Source organism: Hippoglossus hippoglossus, chromosome 3 (assembly GCF_009819705.1).
Source record: "Hippoglossus hippoglossus isolate fHipHip1 chromosome 3, fHipHip1.pri, whole genome shotgun sequence".
In the NCBI taxonomy this organism is placed as follows: Eukaryota; Metazoa; Chordata; class Actinopteri; order Pleuronectiformes; family Pleuronectidae; genus Hippoglossus; species Hippoglossus hippoglossus.
Genome location: NC_047153.1, coordinates 16695579 through 16721448, shown reverse-complemented (window position 1 = coordinate 16721448; position 25870 = coordinate 16695579). Strand labels below are relative to the sequence as shown.

Below are 25870 nucleotides of genomic sequence, written 5' to 3'. Positions count from 1 at the left end.
AACGATAAATGCTGAGCTAGGACGTCTTATAAGCCTTTCTCTTAAAGACCACGTGAAAGTCACAGGTCCTTCCTCTTCCCGGTCAGAAATCACCACAACGCCGAGGACAAACTCCTCTCCTCACACTAGAGTGAGCAGCAATAAATCAAAGTTTCATTTCGACAGACAGACGGCCGTTCTCTCCACCGCTTCCTCTGCAGCAACTACTTCCTCCAGTGACAGACAAAACAGCATTGAGGCGGCGAGCGCTATTTTCAGCTCTGGCACAAAATTAATGGCACCATATACAAAGTGGAAAGCCACAGAGCCCGGGCCTTTTCACAGCGGCGCTTTTCACTCAGAAAACACATCCAGCGGCTTTGATAGGGGCGATTCTAATTCACCAGCAGATGGCCCATCATATGAACAGCTGAACCTGGAAGACGGACAAGAGCGTAATGCGCATATATTGAATTCAACTGATCCAACAGTTGTCAGCAGTGATTTCTATTCGGTTTATCCCGCTGTTGGAGGATATCCATCTCCTACACATGTGAAAGGAGCATCAGATTATAAAGAGCAGAGTATGAATTTCTCTCCAGCTCATCTCAGATTTGTCAGTGTAAAGCAACGGGGCACGGCTGCGCCATCAGCGGGGGGTTCAGACACTTCGCGGCCCCTCTCTCACATCACCACCGACTCTGAAACATCATCACGAGCTACTTTAGCCTTCGTGTATAAGAACAGCCCCCCTGTGGCAGAAGATACAACCTTCACTCTTCCAAACAGCCCTGCACACATGACTGATACTGTTAATATCAGTGATTCAAAGCTGACGGGGTTAACATCACAAAGAGATCTGATGCTGTCATCATCGTCCTCAGAGTCTTCATCACCGTCACTCAGTGGTGCCACAGAATCTCAGGTTTCCTCCTTTAATATGAAGCTAACCACCTCAATGTCGTCTAAAGCTTCATCATTAATGTCTCCATCGACAATGGCATCGTCAACTTTAAGTTCCACTAATATGATTTTGTCAGCCAAACCATCCATGTTCCCAGGCACCGCATCAGCACTCTCATCTTCATCCCTCATCTTCCTCCCTCAGCATGTGACCGACCCGTTTGTTGTCCTTACAGAGGCGGCGGGGACAGATGAGTTAAACGCTGGAACATCCCGCGCGATCGCACTCACCTTCCTCAAAGAAAAAGAGGCCGGTCTGTCCCCGTCTCAATCAGACAGAATCACGCTTTCCGCTGCTCCCACTGAAATGTCATCTCAGGTACCGCCTCTGACGCCCCCCCTGGACACCACCACAGCCTCGCTGAAGCTCACCACCACAGCCGCAGCTTCAACCACCAGGAGTCAATATACTCCCACCACTAGCACGCCTTCCCTGAGAGTCACCGCTGGAACCACGGAGTCCACCGCCATAACCACTCAACAGCCCGCAGCTGTTACCAGGAGAACCACCACCACCACCGTCAGGACTCAAACCAGAAGAACGTTCACTCCACTTGTCCCGAGAACAAGCCCACCAAGGGGGGCCACCACCACCACCTTCATCTCCCCTTTCACAACGACCACCGAGGCTCCTCCACAGCAGTGCAACATCACGGAGAGGATGTGGGTGAAAACAGGTAATAAATAATACTTTTACCACAGTCTTAAAGGAAAAGAAAAGTATGAAATTTCCTCATTAATCCAACATGTTTTGTCTTATTTCTTTACCTCTGTATCTATATCTCTGTTAGTTGTGTCCATCTATGTGAGGAGGAACAGGCTGGACAGCATCCAGAGACAGAACCTGCGGAGGGGACTGAGCCAGGGCCTCCGAAAAGCCCTGAATGATACTTCTGCACAAGCACAGGTCAGACTGGTATTCATGAAAAACACAACTTTCTGACCACTGAATATAAACTATAGACTTTATATAAAGATGGAGGACATTTCCTAGAAGTGAAGCCAAATCATCCTGATTGCCCCCTGGTGGCTGGTTGCAGTATAAGCAATAAAACCCTTTCACCTCGATGCTAAGAAGTCAAGGAAATATTTCATATAATATTCTCAAAGTTAGTTTCTGTCATTAATGTCATTGTCATTCTGCCATGGGACTTTTCAGAGATGTTCTAAAAGTATTGGAAATGCCTCTGATAAAGCAGAATATGCCGAGTCGGGCATCAGCAAGTACGTGAATCTATGTACCAATCACCACGTCTATAAAAGATATTAGTTTCTTATATTCTTTTCCTGGTAATCGCTCCTTCTTTGCCGCTCCAAAACAGCTGTTGCGCTGTTCTGCCACTGGCAAGTACTGTTTATAGAGCAGCGAAACAGAGGTGATTTCCCGTAGTGTAGCGTTAGCCAGAGCTAGCTTAACATCAGCAACGTGACAATGTTTTACGCTAGGCCTACTAGTCAAACGGCGACGTGTACTGTGTGGTGTGTGCACTACTGTTGCCAAATACAACATTAGTAATAGGCCATACAACAATCCGCACAATCCTTATAGGATTAGTAGCATACAGCTGTTAAAATACATCATATAAGTCTTTATTTTTTTAATTCCACTGTTATCTGATAGGTACTTGGTATTACCCGGTACACAAATTCTAGGTTTCGGAATTGGCATCTGTAAGGGAAAAATAGTATTGGAAGATCTCTCGTTCTTATCACGCTGATGTTGTTTAATCTATTCATTTTTTTCGCTAAGTTTGGTTTTAATTAGTTATTTGATGCTGTAAAAACTGGGCGGAACGTCATGATTGACAGCTGAGAGTGACTCGTGATCAGCCACACCACAATCATTACTGCATAAACTCCAACTGACGTCAAAAGTGCAAGATGGAACATTTTGGTTTCATTTTTATAGAACGGTACAAAGTATCCAAATGACGTCCTACATCTTTAGATGTCTTTATACTAAAGATCCATTTCAACATATGTATCAACTTAAACTTTGCAGTGCTCACAATTTCTCTGACACTGAAAATTTCCACCTAAGCAACTTTAAGCCTAAGGGGTTATTTTAACGTGATGGCAGATTCAGAGTGACATGCTGCGTCTACATGGAGACACTATTCTCTCACTGCTCTGCAAGTGAAACCAACACTGCTGTTTCTTTTATCTCGTCAATACACAGAAACAGATCCCGAAACAGTGACAAGTTCTCTACATTGTAAAACCAAATCTGTGTCACCTAAAGCAGAGGTAGAATCCAAATGGCTGAAAAAAACAATATTAAAATGAATTCAGAAGGGAACATTTAAAAAAAAATTGTCAGGCTTGTGTTGGGTTGTGTTACATGTTCAGCCAGATACAGAGAATTGGTTCACTCATGCTGAGATTCTGGATCATTGTGCGCTGAGAGAAGAAAAAGTCATTCAAATGTATTGCATTCTGAGCCTCTCTCAATTTAACAAGCATATTTATTTGAAGATTCATCCTATGTGTATATATCATAGATTGTGATAACTGCTTCTTCATTGACCCCGGCAGTTGTTCATTCTTGATCTCAAAAACATCTGACTCTGATGATCAGTGAACGGTTCTTGATTTTTGCCCTCACCGGAGACGTGGTAGTTTAGTAGCATGGAGTGAATTAGACACTTAAACCAAGGACCCTCATGTAGGCTACGTGAAGAGAGATGAGGACTAATATAGAAATTAGGTTGACTGAATGTGTCCCAGAAGGCAGTGGGTGAAGCCACATATTTGTGTAACTGTACCGACACTAAAACAAGATGTAGGGCTGTGGCAGGAATGTAGAGAAGAACTGTTGCTACTATTGACTTTTATTTACAAGAGATAATATTTTTTATTTACAACCAGAGAGTCTGCCCATACTTTTCCAAAAGGTAATCTTATCATAGGAGTGAACACAGCAGATTTACCCTGACAACTAGAAATACCACCCTGCAGTTGTACGCCTAGTTTCAATGTACACATTTTTTGTCCAGACCCATGAGGCAAAAAAGTGTTTTCATGTCACAGTCTCCTTGACCTTTGACCTTCAAATTCTAGTCAGGTTATCCTCGAGTCCGAGCGAATGTTAGTACTAGATGTAATGAAATTCTCCTTGGGTGTTCCTGATATATCACATTCACAAAAACATTAGGACACAGTGACCTTGAGCATTGACCTTTGACTACAAAAATCGAATCTAATTCAAGTGAATGTTTGTCCTAAATTTAAAGAAAAGTCCTCAAGGTGTTGCTGAGATATCGTGTTCACAAGGCAAAACAATTGCTTTGTGGGGTCATGGCGACCTTCATCTTTGTGTTCAATTGAATGTTTGTACTAAATTTTAAGAAATTCCCTCAAGTCTTTCTTGACATACCATTTTCACAAGAATAGGACGTACGTAGGGACAACCCAAAAACAGAATGCCTCCGGCCACTGGCTGTCGCCAGCACGGAGGCATTAAATCTGGAGAAACCAACCTACTATAAGCATTTCTGCTGCAATAATAACACAAACCAATACTGTGCCCGCACACACACAGTGATATTTGTGTTTGTGGATTAGCCATTTGCGGAACCAATCATGATTCCCCCTGTGCCAAATCCGTTCTCCCTGTCCTGTAAGCCTCTAATACCTCAGTGTGCTACAAGAAAATGTTAAAGTGAGAGGTAGAAACAAGTATGAAGATTTCTTAATGGAAAGATGTTTTCTTGTTGTGGTAGAATGTTGCCAATCTACTGTGCATGCTGCACACTGAATTTAGTTTAAATTGAAAGAAATCACACCGTTTGTGTCCAGAAATGAATGAAGCCTTTTACCACATAAAGAACAACTCTCCTGCTAGTCTCCAGTGGTTTGCAGTCCCTCTGGAGTGTTGCACTTATGAGCAAGTGTTGAGTGCATGTGTGTGTGCATGTTCCTGTGACTCTGTGTGTGTGTTTACTTGCATATCTGCAGTCCGGTGAAATGTCCAGTCGTGTTGATTTCTCAACGTGGAAGTATCAAATAACTGAGAGTGGGGCCTGTGTGTTCGTCCTGTGCCTGTGTGAAGGTCAGCGCTCTCACATGTTCACTGAGAGACGCACTGTTATAGTCTCTGAAGGTGTCTTGCTTCAGTGCACTCCTGTCACCCATTTCAACATGGGTTCCTTTTAGCAGCGCCGCTCCCTGTCATCCAATGGGAGGCGAGCTGTTGGCAGGGGAAATTGCTTCTGTGTTTAATTATAGGTCATAAATGGTTGGGAGGAGGGTGATGTGCCTTTGCTGATGCTGAAAAGAAGATGCGGGATAAGACGAAATTGAACTAAAACAATTCCGAACCTTTTAAAAAAGTAAAACAGAGCTATTTTTGTGTCTTCTACTCAGGGCGCTCCAATGACTTGAATGTCAGAAGTAAGATGTGTTGGGTTAATCTGTCGGCAGTCTTTCACCCACTGTGAGCTGGAGTCAGTGGGTGTGTTACCGATCTTTTGGCTTGCTCGAAATGCAATCTCTTAATAACACCTTCACATGGGTGAAGCCTGAGAGGATGAAGTGATAATAAAGGGCTCTTTTTACGGAGCTCATGAGAGGGTTGGATTGTGTGGAGGCAGAACGCTGGCTCTCAGATACTCAGGCACTGGCAGATTCAGAGGGACTGGCTCTCAGTGGTTTGGCTAGTGGAGCCCTTGTCGGCACAGGCTTCCTGATGGGTTTAGATAACGAACCTGGATGGTTTCACTTCTCTCAACACACACACACACACAGTTTTTCTACATCTCTCAACGTTCCCTTTTCCAGTTTCCGCACAGTTCAACAAACAGTCAGACTTTTACTGACAAACACGTGTATGTCATTTCTTCTGTCATGACACAGCACACACTGATTTCCCCGTTGTCTCTGCGAGGATGACAACGCAGTGATACCTAACCTTTTGAGTCAGGAGAGAAGGAACATAAGCCTCTTTGTCCCAAACTCCCTCTTTAACAGTCTCTCCCATGTCTCGCTCATCTCTGACTCTCCTCATCGCAGCCCTTCCCTCTCTTCTCTTAACTTATCTGTATGCCACTGTCTCACTCTCCTGTTCCTGATGCTCTCATTAGCAAATAGTTAGGGATGTGCTCTTAAGTGCTCCATCGATCCCCTACTGTCCAATAACTTGTCATTCAGCTCGTTTGCTGATATGACTGACTGACACTAACATCCAGACTATAGGACCATATTGCAAATATATATTTTACATCGCAGGTGGTTTCTTTTCATTACCTCTGCCAAGGAGGTTGTGTTTTAATCAGCATTAGTTTGTTGGTTTGTCTGTTAGTTCACAGTCTACGCACAGGGCATACGACCTTGTCAGCATGCTAGTGGGCATGGAGCCAAAACGCTGGCGGCTGTAGAGTTTCTACGTTACTGTGTTGAGTTTCTTCTGGTTTTGGTTCTGCTTATTTAGAAATCCTGTGGCGCCTCTGTTTACTTCAGATCAGTGGCGAGTGTTATCATGTTGGAGCTGATAGATGTTGAAGAGCAATTACTTTTTCTTAAAGAACTGCAACAAAGACAAGAAATACGTTGGAGGAGATGGTCTGTACGACCATTAAACTGAGTGAGGCAAAGCAGGAGGAAATGCAATGCCTCCAAGCAGACCACTCTTGTTCGACACATTACGTTACACTGTTACATTTGGGGAGGTGCACGTCAGGGTTCTGCATAGGGTACACATCAACGTGTTGGCTACCCCCGAGCTCTGGCGTATATTCTAAGCAGAAACATGATTTGGACTTTAAACAAAAACAACTTGAATGGATTACCATGAAATTCGGTGGAAAGATGTGGTACTGATGGAATTATGTTTCCATTGGCATCCTTTAGTTATTTGTGGAGATACCCGTTAAGCTCTCTTCAGGTCTTGTTCACCGTGGACAATTTGACTTTTTATAGTAGGAAAAGCTCAGGTGTTACTAATAACATTAAGATCTGCTCTGTTCTGTACAAGCGCCGTTGACTTGACAGTGTGACACTGAGCTGCATGCACATGCACAACACCAGATTTAAGGTTAGTTTAAACACAAAAAAATACTTATCTGCTAAACACTTTACCTTAAGAAAGAGTTAAGCTTCTTCTCCATCATGTATGGGTTGAACTGCTGCCTTATTACAATATGTGGTTTAACAAACTGTATAACTGAATATAATTCTATTAAATGTCAGTTAATCAAACTCTTAGTTGAGGCTGAGAGTGCAGCGTGTGGTGACGAGTGACTTCCACGCCAGAGTGCAGCAACAAACCAGGGTGGCAGTGCGAAGACCGAATGCAATAACACGACCAAAGTATAGATACTGATACCGGTTTTGCAGTTTGTTTTACAGGGATCACACACATACTGTTATGTGGTAAAGCAGAGGTCAGGAAAAGAGATACAGGTCATAAGATGTTGGACGTTGTTAAAACTTCTGATCACCTCCTTTATTGATGCTGCATGTGGTCAGAGGTAAAACAAGCTCCATCAAAGTATTCTTTTGTAAAAGGGTAATAAATATACCAATGTGTGAAATAAATCTAAATCTCTTCCTTCCTTCCCTCCCTCAGGTGGAAACTGTGTTTGGCTCTCCCAACATGACAGTGGCTTATCACGTGACTGGGGGGGATATTGTCTACCCGCCCTCTGTAGTGCTGGAAGGTTTGGAGTCCTACGGTCGTGATAAGCTGATTGCAGACCTGCGACAGTATCTCCCCATGGTAACAGCCCTGCCCCTCCCAGCTGCATTATGGAGATCAGGCCCTGCCACTGGCTTCCAGCTGAAAACAGGTCAGCCACTCTTCAGTCAGGATGAAAGTAAAAAAAAAAAAAAACTTTAAATAACTCAGAGATCAGCTGCAATTGTGCACTGGAGAAATTTCAGTGGCAACTTTTTTTCCAGAAGTAAAAAAATTCAAATGTCAATGTTGCACAGCCTTATCTGTTTTTGATATGTTCCAGTGCTGCAGTTTGTGGGAGCGGGTGATAACCCTCGGTCCTGTCGATTCTCTCAAATGATGGAGCAGAGGCTTGAGAAGGTGTTTGCAGAAGCACAGGCCAAAGTTCTCAGCACTAGCAGCAGGCTCTCTGTGCAGGTACTGTGGTGGAACAAGTGTGTTATCAGTACAACACTGTGTAGGCGTTCCTCTTACTGTTAGGATGTACGTAGGGACATAATACAAGTATTAACATAATACAAGTGGTGCTCTGGTGTTATTGCACGTAAATGGATCAAAAACATTCATGTGAGGTTAAAGACGACGCTCTTTAACAGAAAATATATGACTTGAACAGTTTTGTTTCTTTACACATCAACGTCACCATGTGTTCCCGTTGATCTGCCAGCTACAAAGTGATGCAAACTGCGTGAAATTTGTCCTAAATTCTCCCATCATGCTTTGCCTTTTGGAAACGCGCTGCCTCTCAGATGCAAATTATGTCTATGTAGCCAGTGTTTGTATTAATCTTGATCAGCTGCCACATTAAAGTGCGCCCTATATTAAAGCTATTATGAAGGCTACGCATGGATGAAAAAATAGTTTCTACAGTATTTTTGCACTCAGTCATGTCTCGCCAGTTTCCCAGGCAATCATGCTTCCTGATGATTTTTGACAGTAAATGATTTTTTTATGTAATTTCTTCTGTATTATTTTGATTTACGATATTTAGTAGTGTTACACCTTTTTTTTTCTGTGCTCTCTTTTCTCTGCCCTCTCTCTGTTTTCTGCCCAGATGTTGAGCGTCACTCAAGCAGCAGGCTCTCCTGCTGTGTCACTGGTCTACACTGTGAGTAATGGCACTGTCTTCCTTAATGGCACCACTGCCTCAAATCTCCTCGGTCAGCTGTCAGCTGAGCTGGTGGGCTACTTCCTCTTCTATCCGCCACTTATCATCGCTGAGCGTAAGTTGCAATTTGCATTCTGAGATTTGTCTGTTAGTCAGCTGTAATTCAACAGCCTTACAAGAAGAGACACCAGACGTGGTTGTCGTATTCTCTCGGGAATGATTTGTTCTCCAGATACAAATTAGATTCAACAACAAATACGTGTTGCTTGTTTTTTCCTTGATTGATGCCCACATGAGGTTTTTCTATAAAGTTTTCATCAAGCATCTGCTTCTCATCTTTGTTTTCACACTTTTGGAAATATTTAATTTGCTTTATTTGTAGAAATCAAGTGCTGATAAAACCTCAGAAACTGCAGTTGATTGAATGAAGAGAAAGTGGTTGTTTTGAAAGTGAGTTCTTTTCTTACATTTACACGGTGGTGCAGTGGTTAGCACTGCTGTTTCAGAGACAGTTCAAGTCAGGGTTCGATCGAGGTTTCTCTGTTTGTTTCCATGTCCTACACACGTCTGTTTGGATTTTCTCCGGGTACTCCAGCTTCCTCTACCCTCCAAAGACATGCACACTGGGGTTAGGTTGATAGGAGACTTAAAATTGTCATTGAGTGTGAATAGTTTGTTGTCTCTGTATGTTGGCCCTGTGATTTGATGATGACCAATGTCAGCTGGGATTGGCTCCAGCCCCCCAGTGACCCTTAAACAGTAAGTGGTATAGATAATGAATGAATAAGATGGACCATTAAGTCAATTGAACGTTGTTTAACTCATACACGACTAAGCCTGTGTGTTTCAGCTCGGCCTCCCTTTAGCTTGGTGCTCCGTCTGTGTTAGAGGTACACTCAGAGAAAAACAAATGAAGAGTGACATGGAATCAGCAGGAGTCTAAGCAGCAGTCCCAGTTGAGTCCCAGTGTGCAGCCTGTTTCCATCCCCTGCAGTGTAACTGGGAAATGATATGTATGCTGCTCTACAGAGGGAGATATGGCAGTGATGCAGAGCTCTGACATATAATGAGACATTATCTGTATGTATGGTACTTCGTTGAGATTCACAGCCCGATCTTGTTCGCAGTAAATTCAGCATACAGGTTCAGCAAAAGCACTGGGATCCTGCAGCTGACAAAGGGATTTAAGCTCCATTTCCACATTAAGTTTCAGCCAGAAAGTGTTTGGAAATGTTCCGTCTCAGGATCAATGTCTGAGAGGAACCTGACTTCACACTCGTGGATATGTGGTTTTATTGTTTTGTCAGTGTAAACACAAGCCATGGGACCTGTATTTCATGCAGTGGTCTTTTTTTTGTATCCGCCATTGTTTTAAAGCAATAAAAAGAGACATCTTCCAGTACGTTCCCAAGATGCAACATGTCATGTGTGATGCATCTTTCTCAAAATCTCGACAGACAGTAGCCAATAGCACGAGCAGGATAAACGACTGTTCCCGTGAAGCAGTCTTTTGATGCTTCGACACGGGTCATTTCAGCTGCGTTCTTCACTCATCCGTCTCCTGCACATCCAATGGAAGAGATTCTCTTATATAATGAATACAGCTTTCCACACAGGCCATGTAACAGCGCATGTTTCACTTACGTTATACGTGACCTGAAACCTGTTTTCACGCTCTCTGTCACGTCTCTTTTATTTACACTGATTGTGTTTCAGGGGCTCTGAGCGATGCCAAAACATGGTTCATACTGAGCCTGAATGCCTCCTGTGTGAACAGGGTGTCACAGGTAATATGTGTGACAGCGGCCTCATTGTCCTGCATAATGTAATTCTGTGAAACCATACCATTGTCTCATCAAGCTGAAAGAAGCCTGGAAAGAATCTATAAAAAGACGTTTTGGTTCCAGGAGACAGTCTGACATTAGACTGGCTGTGGCTTGAACAGGCGCACGCTTCTGGTTTTTGTTTCTGTTGAAACCGAAATTTTTGTCGCGTCTAACCAGCTGTAGTGCTTTAATTTCTCCAGAATTTGATCTCTGGATTTTGCTCTTTGGACTTTGACAACACAGGCTTTGACTATTCAAGTTCATGCCACTTGCTGAGCCCAGAGGGCAAATGGGCTATGGATCTTCTCTGACCTCCTCGAGGATTCTTTTATGGACCATATTTAGCTCCATGTTAAGTCACGGGCTGTTATTGGACAGGAGGTTAAATAATATCTGTTTGTCAATTCAGGCACTGCAAGGCTAAAACGTGCTTTTTCAATTAGATATCTACATAACAATACAGACTAAAACTAGAGTGGAAACGAGTGCTCAGAGAGCGCAGAACTCCACCAAGCTAATGCCCTATCACGCCTTTCCAAAGAAAGTGAAGAAAAAGTTCCTCAATCCACCTGTTTTGTACAGATTCACACATAATTTAATGGTGCCTTCCTTGGGCCATGCCCCACCCCTCAGCAAAATTTCATGGAAATCGATTCCGTAGTTTTTTTTGTAATACTGCCAACAGACAGAAAAACAGTAATGCTGCTTTCTTCAACACAAAGTTATTTTAAAAAGCACCAAAGTGAAAATTATGATTTCCCCTGAAGGATCAATAAGGTTCATCATATCTCATCTTATTAGACAATAAGCAACAGCAGTAAACTCATTTTCAGTGTGACTCTATTTAAGTGTTTAAGTGACTTTTTGCCTTATTGCTCATGATGAATAGCTGCCCAGCACTGTAATACGTTTATTCCTGGCTTCTCTTAATTTCCCTCTGCAGTGACTTCTTCAGTGATCCAGAACAAAGAAACTGGTAATTGAGAGACAGTTGCAAAATATTCTGAATTATGTATGTCTGAATTCTCCATTACACAGTTGACTGCAATGGATTATGCGATACTGTATTTTATGGCTGTATCTTCCAAATGAGGAACAAAAAGGATGCATTTCTCAACCAAATCTGACTCTTCGAATGGATGCATCTCCTGGTATGCGATACAGCATCAGTGTCACTGGGGGCAGTGTTTACACACAGCTTCAATCAACTTAAAAAGAATCTCTTTTAGTGATTATTAAATCAAAGCTCACTTTGTGTTGTGATTAGGTTGAAAAGTGAAGATTCAGTCGGCGAGCAGAGAAAACACCGGAGGCAGTTGCATACACAGAGACTCTAACAGAGCAGAAAGGGACAGGAAAGGAAGGGGGGGGGGAGTGTGGTGTCAGGTTTTGCTCTTGTTTGTTTTGTGCCCTTCACCATTAGTGATGTTACACCGTTCACAGGAGGAGCGAGCGTATGCTGGCAGCCGCGGCCTCCTTCACTTCAAAGACAATTTCCGCAGTAAATAATTAACAGTTTGGGGGATTCGCATATTCTCATAGCACCTTTGGCTCCGCTCTGACAGAAACGACCCGGGATCTCACACCACTCCGACACCCCAATGCCGCCTGTTCGTTGCACTGAGCGCTCCATCGCTCCTGTGGCGCTTGTGTAGGCAGGACTGCTGAGTTCAGCTCTTCTACTCCCCCTCTGCTCTTCAGCAGTTTCTCTCAGGTGGAGTACGATCGTGGCTGTTGGCTGTTTCATTTTGGAAAACTGCAATCTTAAAACCGCTGAAAAATTTGACATTTTGTTTTTATAATAGTTTTTTATCTACTGGAATAACTTACAAATGTTCTTCCCCAGACTCTAACCCCAAAACACTGAAGGCTTATGGGAAGAATTTTTGTCAATATTTGTTCCACGATTCTAACTTATTGACAGAATTTAATAGATTTTGTTGACAGCCTGGACCAAACACAAATAATTACACACACACACACACACACACACACACACACACACACACACACACACACACACACACACACACACCCCTCTCTCCTCTCTCCCGTCATGCCCGAGTGTGCATTTCTCCGGCGTGTCTGCTTTCACAGGCCAGTGATACAGCGTTCCCCCCAAACACTGCGGCAGCCGCCAGCACGAGAGCCTAATCAGGCAGGAAATGTATGTAAGAGAACACAGACGACCAGAGCGCAGGCAGCTGAAGCTCTCCTGGCTCCTGTATTTGTCTGACATGCAGTAATAATGAGGCTTTAAACTGAGATCTCAACCACACAACATTGCACCAGAAACTGTGTCTCGTCTTCATGAAAGCTTTCTGAAGTGTTGTTTGTGTTTGGCCCAGATTTACAAGCACTTGTTCCTCTGGGTTGTGATAACACCACCTGTTGGAATCATAACCACACAGATGCAGCAGTGAAAATTATTTTCATTATTGTTTTTTAACTACTTTATATATTTTCTGCATTTGTCGAGATTCTATCAATAGCTAAATCTAATGACTGAGACAAATGCAATGGCTCATTGGCTTATCGATCAGCTTCGTATTGTAGGGCGGCTGTGGCTCAGGAGTTAAAGCTGCTCGTCCACTCGGCGGTTCAATCCCGGTCTCTCCCATTCCGCATGCTGACGTGTCCTTGGGCAAGATACTGAAACCCAAATTGCCCCTGACGGCTGTGCCAGCAGTGTGTGAGTGATGTGTGATAGAGAAGGTGCTGCACATAGATGCACTGTATAAATGTGTGTCTGTGTGAATGTGTGAATGGCAAAAACTGCATTATTTTTGCTCCTTATTTTATTTCTAACCTTTTGAATTTTCACTTTTCATGGTTTTACTTTTATTTTAAAACATGTTTTATATATGATACTTTCTCTTGCTACAGGAAAATGAGTTATGACATTACAAACAATATCTAAAGAGAATAAAATAGTTTTATCACGATTAAAGAGTAGGTAAAATGTTATGCTAATGATACTAATGTATGAATTGTTTTGTCATTGTCTTTGCAGCACTGGAGTATCACAATCTGAACACGTCCATTGCCACCAGAGACTTCTGGGTTATCACAGGTACAGATTTCACTGTCATTATATATGCAATCCACTCTGGTAGAACTTAATGTATGTAATGTTACAGAATCCATCCTTCATACAGCTGGAAAAAATCCTGTTTGACTGTCTTGATTTTCAATGAGCGTATCCAGTGGTTCAAATCTGACAAGTTGTCAAATGCAAGAAATTCTCTCTTTACTGCGTCATGGCTCAGAAAGCAGCTGAACTAGATGCACAGTTTGGGGCCGACATGTTCTGTGACCATTAAATTATGAGTTTCATGCTGGTTATCTCCTCTTGCTTATTCTTGCTTATTATCATTTGAACAATTATATGCATCGGACTCCTTGGTGGTTTGTTGTGTAGTGTTTAGTCTTAGGGCTTAACAAATGACTACATACACTGAGCAGCAAAAATATATTTCAGTTTGCAAAGTACTGTACTTGTACCTGTACTGTATATTGGATGGGGCCTCTCAGATCAGGCTGTGTAGCTCCTAACCCTGCACTTACTGCGATGAGAGGCCGAGTCAGTTCAAGGTCATACCCTGGATAATCGGATTTAGTAACACTGAACATAATGTAAACCCAGGATTATTGCTTTTCGGCTGGTGATAAAAACAGGTCAAAGCTGCACCGCTCTGATGTTTGAACACTGCGGGACGGAAACAAAAAAACGCTTCCAGGAGGCACATTCTTCAACATTAGCTTATCAAGATGTTATGGCCTATAACACATTTCTCTCTTACATATCCATCATATAGAGATAGAGAAACACAGCAATTCATGACACCACAAAGACTGGGGATCCTCAGCAGAATCCCACAGTGAAAAACTACAGCAATCTGCTCTGCAAGCGGCAAAAGTTTGATATTGTCGTGTTTAGGTTGGGATGGCAGAAAACGGAGGGTACTGGCTTGGATTAAAAATCTACCATCAGGGTCTCATTGGAAATTACAGGTGGATGTTACATGGGTGATTTGTTGCCAAGTTGTTTCTGAAACACTTTTTATGTTATTTGAAATCCTCTTCACGTCCCGATAGCCATGAATAAATAAAGTCATCTGAAAAACAAGAAAAAAGCTAGTGTCTGTTGGCCTCGCAGGACTGTAATAAACTCAACCAATCATTTCAATCCGACCCAATTCAATTATTCACTGACAAACTTGCCTGTCACGAACTGACCTGCCTGCCCGTGCTCTCACTGCACATGACCGGAGTCTTCAGCCGGGGAGACAAACACCGCTGAAGCAGAGATGATATTCAGAAGTTAATCACAGAAAAGTCGGCTTTTGGCAGTTGTCAGTCAGTGCGTGTTCATGTGTTTTGGGGGTGTAGCTTCGACAGTTGCATTTTTTTCAGTGTAGCCTGCACTTGCTAGCTCTTCCAGGATTACCAACCCCAGCTTTAAATGCACACTTCAGCTAAAGTGCGTGTTGGATGGTTGGAACAGCGTCTGAATCTTGAAAACCTCTCCGACGTTGGAACTCTGCTTCTGACACATTTTGTTGCTTTTCGGAAAGCGACAACCATGCCCCCTTTCAGCCAGTGACATAGAGAGCAGGGTTTAAGCTTTCTTTGTTCATGTCTGTCACTTTTCATATAGAGAAATGAGCGTAATCCTGTTAGTGCCTCTGAGGAAAGACGGAACACTCACACTTCAGACGTGATTCATCCGCCCTTCATCTGAACTAGTTTGTTTTGAAAGCACCCGAGCCTTTAAGTGAACTGAAGATTGTGAAATACCAATAATATCATGCATTTGCAGTGAAAAGCACTACTAAATAAAAATTTGAAAATTCCCCAGTGTATTTTGGCCAATCACACACACACACACACACACACACACACACACACACACACACACACACACACACACACACACACACACACACACACACACACACACACACACACACACACACACGTTTGCACTTCTATCTTTGTGCGGACACTCATTGACATGTTACATTCCCTACCCCCTTACCCTAATCTTAATCATCACCATCCAAACAATCAAAATGTATGATCTACAGATTGAACCTGACGCACTGGTTGCCCTGTTCGGCTGCCCTGTAGTTTATCTTGCACTGTCACATACTATACATCAGTTGCAAAGAGAATTAAAGCTCCTTGTTTCTCCAGATGGTTAATGGAACTAGATTCAGTGATACATCTTGAGAGGCTTCGGAGCAACACGCAAGGTTTTCATGACAAAGTTGAGAGCACCTGGGGCTCAATTGATAGTCCCCCTAACTTTCCCGAATGACACCACAAATTGTACCCATTCTGGCTATTCCTCACCATATGCTTTATTTTCACTGAATGATTGATTAGTATAGGCTGTAACACTATAGTTTATCTCCGAACAGTCTGGCTTTTTCTTTTTTGTCTTTTGTGATTTTTGTCTTATGCTTTTGTTTTTATTGTATGTTTTGTAAGGGTGTTGATGTTTGGTTTAGGTCTGTGTGATGAAAGTTAGATATATATAAACAAACCCCCAAAAATGCCTAACCCTAACCTAATTCTAACCCAAACCCTAAAACCAAGTCTCAACCTTCAAACAGCCCATTGAAAAAGTGAGGACCGGCCACTTATATATTCTCAGTCGACAGGTCTATTCTTAAAATGGTCCTCACAAAGATATAAGTACAGAAACACACACACACATTTTGCCCCTATCCCTTCTTTGTTCATGCCACTCTCTTTCCCTTAGCCAATAAATTATTTTCTGGCCATCCTCCCTCTTTTGTCCACATTTGCAGTGATCCAGGACGTGGATAACGCCAGCCTGGAGGGACAGTACCAGAGCTTTGCCAGTTTAATGGAGCAGCGACTGGCCGAGCTGTTTGTGTTGGCCGGCCAGCAGGGCACTCGCTTTAGACGAGCCACTACTTTCGGCAGCTACACTGTCCAGGTAAGAAGCTGGCACGGCAGACCTCGGGGAACGCCAGCTCTTCAATACACAGAGAGTGAAAATAATCCGTCTAGATTCTTATTCTGATGTGTCTGTTGAAAGCATCAACCCTCTAATTTCTGTCTCATTTTTTGGCTTATTTCTTACAGTATGAATATTTCATGAGATGTTGGTGCACATTTGTGTGATTACTCGAGGTCAGCCCCTCATAATTAGCGGGCGTCTCAGCTCATCATCTGCTAATTGCTCATCAAAACAAGCCAGAGGTTGAATGTTTTACTAAACAAGTATCTTCTGTGTTATTTTCCTCTCATGAGAGTCACTAACTACATTCATGGTTTTACTCTTGTTTTCTGTGTTGAAATGAGAGCTGTTCAATTACAGTGAGCCAACCACCCAGTGGCATCTGATCTTCAGGCTATTGTGGTTCATTGAAACGCAGTGTATACCTTTTTTTTCTTTTCCAATCAGATGGTGAGCATCCGTCGGGTGTCAGGGTTGAAGAATCCAGCAGAGATGACCTACTACATCCAGCACAACGGCGTTCCCTTACCCGGCACGTCAGCGGCCAAGGTCCTGAACACAGTGGATTCTCAGACCATGGCGCTCACCCTGGGCTACTTTGTCCAGCTGCAAGCAGAACGTGAGCACAGCATCCTTCTGTAGCATTTGACAAGTACGCAAACAGACAGAAACACTGACAGACAGACACACAGAAGCAAAACACGTGACTCATGCTGAGTTTGTGAAGAGGAGCTGGTACTGGGCTGAAGGCAGAGGAAGAAGAAAAGCTTGAGCAAAACCTCTTTGCTCTCTTATCTTTGTGAAACGCTGCTGGCAGGACTCTGTTTGTTTGGGCTGCAGTGCTGCCCACTGCTCTGTGACGGGGGGGGGGGGGGAGGCATGAGTTAGTCAAGAGAGAGAGTGCGAGAGAGAGCATGCTGCATTCTTTTATAGATTGTTGCCTGTAAGATCACTGTTTAAATCAGGTGTAACATCAGCAGTGTAGCAGATTCTGCTGCACGTTGTGGCAGGATAAACATGTTATACTGGTCGATTCAATGCTGCGTATTGACATGACGATGGTTAAAAAGTGTTTTCCTTTTTTTCAGCTGTGGTCAAGAACCCTCCTAATAACCTCTGGATAATTGCTGCAGTGTTGGCGCCCATCGCTGTGGTCACCCTCATAATCATCATTATCACAGCCGTGCTGTGCAGGAAGAATAAAAATGACTTTAAAGCTGACGCCATCGGCAACCTCAATCCCAGAGCTAAGGTATCACTCTTTTTTTTCTCTGTGTGTCTGTTGGTCCCTCTCAAAGCAGGCTAGAGAAAAAAATGATAATCACACAGCTCTATTTGGATAATTGATTCAGGATTTCCTCTCGAATGTAATAATCGACCGTCCTTTATGGTTTTGTAACATTGTAAACTGAATATGTTTGGGCTGCTAGTGAGACAAAAACAAGATATTTGAAGATCTTGGGCTTTGAGAAATGAAAGTTTCTCTCACTTTTTGACACTTTATTTCAAAGTGATTGATTAATTACTTCAGGAAAAGTCCAGCAGATGAATTGATGATGAAAAGGATTATAAGTTGTAACCATAGAGAAGGAATATGTTACTTTAAAACCACGTGATTCGACATGTGTGGTAGAAGACATGTCAGTAAGTGATGAAAGTCTACAATGACCAATGTGTGGGTGAGTGTTTGTATGCAGAGAGAGGAAACACTTTATTGTCCATGAATTATTATTAAATTCCAAATCATTCAATAGGAATTTTCCAGGATGGAAACATGTCATTTTGTTCTAGTCATAAGTAAAAAAAGAGTGGTAGGGTAGCAGGGGAGCTGAACTTTCAATATGTATGACCTGTGTTAATATGTGGGATTCACACACTCACACACATACACAAACACACACTGCTTAAAACACTTTGTCTTCCGCTCGTTTTCAGATGACGTATCGCAGAGATGTGGGCTATTATCACCAGGTATCTGCGTTTCTCTGTTTCCCCTCATTACCCATCTCTGTTTGCATCTTCAGTGCTCAGCTGTGCTGACAGTAGGATTTGAATGGGATTCCATGCCAACATCACCTATGATATATTTCAATAATTCTGCTGATGGAAACTCACGATACAACAGCATGAGGATAAAAGGCTGGCGTCGCCCATTCCTCTGAAAGCAGCAGCCTCCAATTTAAAAGATGAAGCTTTACAGAGAGAATTCATTACGGATCTCAAGCAGAATGAGTGTTTTGTGTCTGTGGGTATTAACTGAAACTTGTTTGTTTTGTCTTCCATTACATCAAGGTTGTCACAGTGTCCTAATCAACGTGATCTCTGCAGCTCCATGTTCACTGTTGTACATCAGTGTGTAATAATGAAAATGCAGAGTGAAACACTGAACATGTGCCACTGCTTTATTCATAGAATTTCATTCGAGAGGTAGTCTCAAAATCCTCTGTATTAAACTTCAGTGCTGCTTCTGGAGCAGTTATTATTCCCTAAACTCTAAGGTCCTGCAAAGTCAGGTGGAAAATATGTATTATTATGCACACACATGAAAAACCACTGTAGCAACATTTTATGTACATTGTTGGCTCTTTGAGATAAATAATGTAAAAAGTTATTCTTATATAGATAGTGTTTATTAAAATTTGATTGAGCTTCTTGCACCACGACTTCCTCAATTGCGTTCACTTTCATCACACATCCTCGCAAGAGAGTTTCTGCTTTTGAAACCAGCTACGGTAGCACACACTTAAGTATATATATGTGTGTGTGTGTGTGTGTGTGTGTGTGTGTGTGTGTGTGTGTGTGTGTGTGTGTGTGTGTGTGTGTGTGTGTGTGTGTGTGTGTGTGTGTGTGTGTGTGTGTGTGTGTGTGTGTGTGTGTGTGTGTGCTGGGAAGAGAGAGGAGACATGTTCCTCAGTCAGAAGAGAATCACTTATTGATTCTGCAATTGATGACGCTGCAATTATAGCCACCCTAAATATTGAGTGTGTGTGTGTGTGTGAGTGTGTGTATTGTGCAAGTTTTGAACTCCTTTCACCCCCTCTGAACCCTTTCCTATTTACCTGTGGACATATTTATAGAGAAACGTGTGTGGTAAAAACACTGTGGCTCCTCTTCCTCCACCCTCTCATCGTCCAATGTGTTCTCTATATTTTAACTTCATATGTCAGTGTAAGTCTGCAAATCTCATCTTCTCACCGCCCACTGTGAATCATTTTTTTGACAAGAATTTGGACGAGGATGAAAAAGGGCCTTGGTTAAATCTGTGCTTATCTATTTCAAAGCAGAGAAGCACAGTCATCCCAGTCCAGTTCTCTAAATCCTCCGGACATCTCGGAAAAGGATACACTCTTAAGCTATTTTCAGATGTTTATCACGTTTGTCTCTCTCCCATCTTCATCGTTCCTTAAGCTGTCCCTTTTGTCTTTCTCCATCTTCACTCAACCGGTCCACCAGCCGGTCCAGGGGTTCGACTATGCCAAGCAGCACCTGGGCCAGCAGGGAGGGGACGAGGAGACCCTGCCTGTCAGTCAGGATACATTAGTCATGTCCCTGCAGATTCGAGACACGCCGCTTGCTCTAGAAAAGGCCCTGCAACAAGACGGAACCGCCAACAAGAAAAGCCTCAGCGTTGACAAACGTAAAAGGTATTAAATTTTCTCCATACATGTCCATACACACCTGTATCACAAAAATATATTTAAAAAATCTCACTTTAACTACAGCTTTCAGATTTTTCATACTGTAGGTGGGGCTACTCCTTATCGACATTCAGTCACTTTTATTTTATTTTGGAGGTAAGATACAACACTGCATAAAGAGCAACGATGTAGGTCACAATACCTTATGAAATTCAAAGTTTTTTCAATCAAGGACCCGTAGAAACATTAGAACATGACGGTCGATTTAAAAAGATGTCGTTTACATACAGATTTGTGTGTCTGGCAGAACTAATGGGTAGAGAGATTATGATGATGAAAGAGCCCGGGGCATCTTCATGGCAAACAACACCCAATAATACATGTGAGACATTGTTTGAGTTTATTAGAATTCACGTTTCAAGTCCAAACCTTGCACACATTAAAGTTAAGTTATCAGCTGGTGGAAGTACTTTTAAAATTCAAAGAGATGAAATGAAATCGGAATTCTCCTCACTTTTTGTGTAAGAAAAAAATATGCTATAATAATACTGTAGTTCATAGCGGAGATAAAAAAAAAATATTCTTAGATCCTTAACATGTGTTTGGCTGAGGGCGAATGTGTAGAGTAGAGCAGAGGAAAGACGAGCCTCAGCTTTCATCAGTCTCAGCTGTGATTGTCTCATTTAACATGTTGGCATGTTAGAGGGCAACATGTGTCCTCCTCAACCAGATGATAGTCAGCTCAGCCATGACAGTCCAACCTGAAATATCCTACTGATGGCAAACATCCAAAGTGTTTACAATGTGTGTGTGTGTGTGTGTGTGTGTGTGTGTGTGTGTGTGTGTGTGTGTGTGTGTGTGTGTGTGTGTGTGTGCGTGTGTGTGTGTGCGCGCGTGCTGCTCTATCAGAAAGCTCCTAGGTCACACAAAGAGAGAGAGAGAGAGAGAGAGAGAGAGAGAGGGTGATATAACACTCCGGTCCCTCCAGCCCTATTGTCTGTCCTCGTTCTACCCTGATGCTGAGTGATAGGCCGTCATTAAGAGGGTTCGCTGTATGGGCAGGTGAAATGGACCATTTCCCTCATCTGACAGTCAGTGGCAGCGTTTCTGAAATTAATTGCCACGTTAAATCATGCTAAATTATTAAATCGAGTAAAAGCAAAAGGGCAACATTTTTCAAAGCCCCGCAGCATAATGAGATCCAGGGAAATTTATGTGACACAACGGGAAATCTATGGACTGAGGGTCCTGGAGTAATTATTTCGGAGCCTTCTGAGGCAGCAAAAGTTGTTTATTTGTTGCTTATCAAACTATTTGTCTAAAAGGTTTCTGTGATTTTATGAGATTATGTCTCAAGGAGAACTTTGGCAACCGACCAGTGACCTTGATATTCTGGTTTAACGGTGGAAAATATATCAATCAATCAATCAATCAAACTTTATTTGTATAGCACCTTTCATACAGGTTCAAGGTGCTTCACAAATGACTGATGAACAATAAAATAAGATAAAACCATCGGATGGCTGTGGCTCAGTTGGGAGAGCTGTCGATCTCTAACCAAAAGACTGGCGGTTCAATCCCCGTCTTCCCCATTCCGCATGCCGAGGTGTCCTTGAGCAAGATACATAACCCCAAAATTCCCCCTTCTCATTGTGAAAGTGCTGCAAATAGATAGACTGTGTGAATGGCAAACACTGTACTGTTATATTAGTTATATAGTGCAATATTTTGTTTTAGATATTTGCTATAGTGGGCAGCTCAGTTTTTGCGGTTTTTAGCATTGTTGTTGCAAGAAGGTTTGGGGTTCGAATCCCAGTTGAGTCGGAGTCTTTCTGTGTGGATTTTGCATGTTCTCCCTGTGTCTGCGTCCGTTTTCTCTGGGTACTCCAGCTTCCTCCCACAGTCCAAAAGACATACAGGTTTGGGTTAGTTTAATTTCAGGTGTGAGTGTGAATGGTTGTTTGTCTCTGTATGTCGGCTCTGTAATACGCTGGCGACCTGTCCAGGCTGTACCTGCCTCTCGACCAATTACAGCCGGGATTGGCTGCAGCTCCCCCCGCGACCCACTAAAGTATCAGCAGTGTAGTTAACGGAGGGGTGGACATTTGCTATGCAAGTGCAGACATTCTTTTATTTCTGTACTTGATGATTGACAGAATCCTGTGTTCATTCAATCAGGTGTAAGTTTACAGCTCTTGTTGATGTCTGAGTGAAGTTTAAAGCTTTTCATTCATCTGTTGTACCTCGTAATTGAAATTACATCAGTGTGTGAATGAACCCCCCAGAGAGAAACTTGTGTGATTGAACTATGAGGTAAATTTGATTCTTTAATGTCAAATGATGGATATAGACAAATGACAGTTGCTTCTTCCTCTCTGAAGTCATCCCTTCGTTTGTATTTAGGTCACACACGTCCGTTAGCCCCTGGACACTAACTCAGGCTCAACCATACATCCCTCTCATGCAGCCAGAGTTTTCTGTACACCTCAATTAATTATTACAAATCACAAGTCTTTGTGGAACCCGCGACTGTTGCATGGAGCCAGCTCCCCACAGCACTGCCTAGACGAGAGCAGGGGAGGGCGGCCGCTGTTCCACTGTCTCGCTTTGCTGTTATCATTTTTACCAGACAATTAGAGGATAGACCATGGCGCTTTGATGTCACTGTCAGCCTCGTGGTCCTCTGAGCCGCCGCTTGATCAGCTCTAATTCCAACTACACTGCAGTGTTTGAAGCTTGTGAAACAAGAATTGGATAAAGCAATTGTTTGTCCAATTAATGGGAGAAGCAGTCCTGCTTTACCCCGGACATGAACACACTCTGGTTTTGATACTGTGATGAACACAGACACAATGCATATGAAGAAGAGACACAAGAACATGAAAATTAACAAGTTTACAAACGGACAGATACATTAACAAATGCACACACTCGACTCACATATAAACACAAAGGTTTGCAGCATTATTATTCCAAAATATGAAATGTGACCAGTTGCTGACCATTTCTTGTACCAGGATTTTCTATCTTATTATCGTAAAACCAGTGGATATCAATTAAATAAACACCTGAACACAAAGGGCTGAAAAGTTTAAACTCAACTGTTATTCTTTAAAAACAAGCAGTGGTATAGTGATGGTTTTAATATGAGCACACATACATAAAAATACAATAATGATTTATTATGTTTGCTGGACTCAGGCTGGAGCATTGGGGGAGAGGAAGGTGAGGTTGTTAAAGGGAGGAATGACATAACCTGGCTGCGTGCCCAGCCTTCCGAGAGCTCACCGCCTTTCCTGTTGCTATGGTTACTTGCAGCAAGTTGCCGAGCGAGGACGGTTCCGTCATCAGCAACGAATCAGAGAAGCTGAATTCCGGCAGGGGCTTGACGGCGCCGAAAGTCACAGCTCAGCAGAAACTGACAAAGGAGGAGACGCGCAAGAGGGACGGTGAGAGTCACAGGCCGATGCAAATACAAATGATTTATTTCTTTACAGCTCCTTCTGCAGGCAAGGTCAGGTGTGTCTTTTCCAGTTCCCTCCTGCACGGGAAACTTCTCCAAACATCTTGGGGTCTCATGCACACAGGTTCCCTAAGACAGAGGCACTGCCACTGCATCATTTCCTTTGTATGTACATCCAGACATGTAGCCACTCTGCCGCAAGCAAAGATGGACCCAATGAATATGCATGAGACAGACACTCTGCTGATATGATACAGTATGTCAGAGAACTGGATGCTGTGACATAAAACACACACACATTCAGCACATTCAGCACTGCAAATAATAAAAGACGCATATAAAGTCTCACATCTCAAGATGCTAACTGTTCCTCGTGCCGCGGGTGCGAGTTAAATTAATAAAATTTCAAAACTCTGCTTGTAAATTGGACTGCGCTCTCAAGATTATGATTTTCTTAATGGATGGATTTGAATAATTCATCAGCTGAGTCGAGGGGAACCTAGGATTGAGTCTAGTTTGTCTGATGTCAGATAAGGAATAAAAAGTGCAAAGTCAGTCTCTTCCATCTATCACAGAGATGCATTGGCACAACCTCGGAGCCCTGAGCCATATCTATGTGATCTATTGTCTCTGTCCGCCTCTTCATTTGCTGATGCAGGCGACTTGATGTTTGACATAATCCCGCTGTGCCGACCGCAGAGGGACAAGGTGGTGAGAGAGAGAGAGGTGGAGGGTGAGGCGGCAGCGTGACAGTTTGTTCCTCTTTGACTGACAATGTAAATGATTAGAGGTATTTGTAGTCTCTTTGTGAGTGAACTCCCTCTCTGTTCCTCAGATCCATATGACTCCTCCTCTGGCTCCCTGCAGCTCATTTCCATAAAGCCTGTGGTGGCTCAGCCCAGCTACTCACACCCTGCATCATCTGTCCGCAGCCACGACTCAGCCATTGTCAATGGAGAGGTGAAGCACCACAGCCGTTAGTAGAGATTTGCAGACTGATATGCATCATTAACGAGAATGACACACAGTAGAGCGCATACAGACCACATTTAAATTCATATTCTAAGTATATGTCAAAGTTTTTGTCTTTTCTTTTCTCATTGGTCTTAAGGGTCAGATGGTCACATTACTTCACACCAATCATAGTTAAGCATGGTCATCAAATTGTTGATACAGTTATGGGGTTGTCTGTTTTTGTTGAAATCAATCAAATCATGATCACACTGTTTCAGTCCTGCAGAAAATAATGAGCATTTTAGTGTTGAATTCTTTATTCATACTAAGTTTGTGTTCTCCCAAACTTTTAACTTTGATTTTGCTCTTACTTAGCTGTGAATATTTAGTGCAGTATAGAGAAAAAAGATTTCAGGGGCTTTAAAAGATGTAGCAGTAATGTAAAATTAAACATAGAAGAGAAGAAATGTTACAGCACAGTTTTAAATTAGTGAGATCATTTATGAAGATTTGTTTAAGGTAAGATTAGGGAAGATATATATATTTATTTATATATATATATATATATATATATATATATATACACATATTTATTGTGAGATTATTCCCCAGAAAATTGTATAGTACAAGATGTGTCTGTTTTACTAGACTAGAAACTAACTGCAAACAGTTTTGAAGCCATATATTAACCATGAAAAATAAGAAACATGTCCTGTTTCTTTCTGACTGATGATTGCATAACAGCTTCATGTTCTCATGAACCCTCTGACCTTGTATCCACACACATTTCTTAGACAAAGCAGAACCAAACCAGGCACAGCAAGAAGAACCTTCCGCGTCTTGTTTCCATCCTGATCTCCCCGTGTTCCATCGCGTCCCGCGCTCTTTTCTTCTCTGCAGGTGAACTTGGCTCTGAAGCAGAAGTCCGACATTGAGCACTACAGGAACAAGCTGAGGCTGAAGGCCAAGAGGAAGGGCTACTATGACTTCCCCTCCACCGACGGCAGCAGCGGCAGTCGAGTCCCGGCGCAGAGACAGCGGCACGGCCATGAGAGGGCAGCCGGTGAGCATGGCAGACCACTGGAGCCTGATGATGAGCGAGGTTCCACTTATGTCAAGTCTCACAGGAGGTGAGAGTGGAAAAGCAAGTGGAACCTGGGTGTAAACAGAAAGTGAAATCCATGCTTACATAAGTTTGTGAGGAGACGAGGTCACAGTTTTAACAGACACAATATTGGCTGATTGGGCTTCTCACCATGCCCAGATATCTG

General features: G+C 42.7%; 1 protein-coding gene across 1 annotated transcript in view; it reads left to right on the top strand.

The window, feature by feature from the left end:
- Positions 1–25870, top strand: part of kiaa1549lb (KIAA1549-like b) — a 60336-nt gene that overhangs the window by 26465 nt on the left and 8001 nt on the right. The window contains exons 3-16 of the mRNA XM_034581360.1: positions 1119–1619; positions 1734–1849; positions 7508–7727; positions 7899–8032; positions 8670–8838; positions 13563–13622; positions 16369–16520; positions 16992–17163; positions 17633–17796; positions 18480–18515; positions 19998–20188; positions 23501–23631; positions 24481–24605; positions 25500–25729. Of these exons, the coding sequence (XP_034437251.1) occupies positions 1119–1619; positions 1734–1849; positions 7508–7727; positions 7899–8032; positions 8670–8838; positions 13563–13622; positions 16369–16520; positions 16992–17163; positions 17633–17796; positions 18480–18515; positions 19998–20188; positions 23501–23631; positions 24481–24605; positions 25500–25729 (2401 nt within the window). The remainder of the gene's footprint in view (positions 1–1118; positions 1620–1733; positions 1850–7507; positions 7728–7898; positions 8033–8669; positions 8839–13562; positions 13623–16368; positions 16521–16991; positions 17164–17632; positions 17797–18479; positions 18516–19997; positions 20189–23500; positions 23632–24480; positions 24606–25499; positions 25730–25870) is intronic.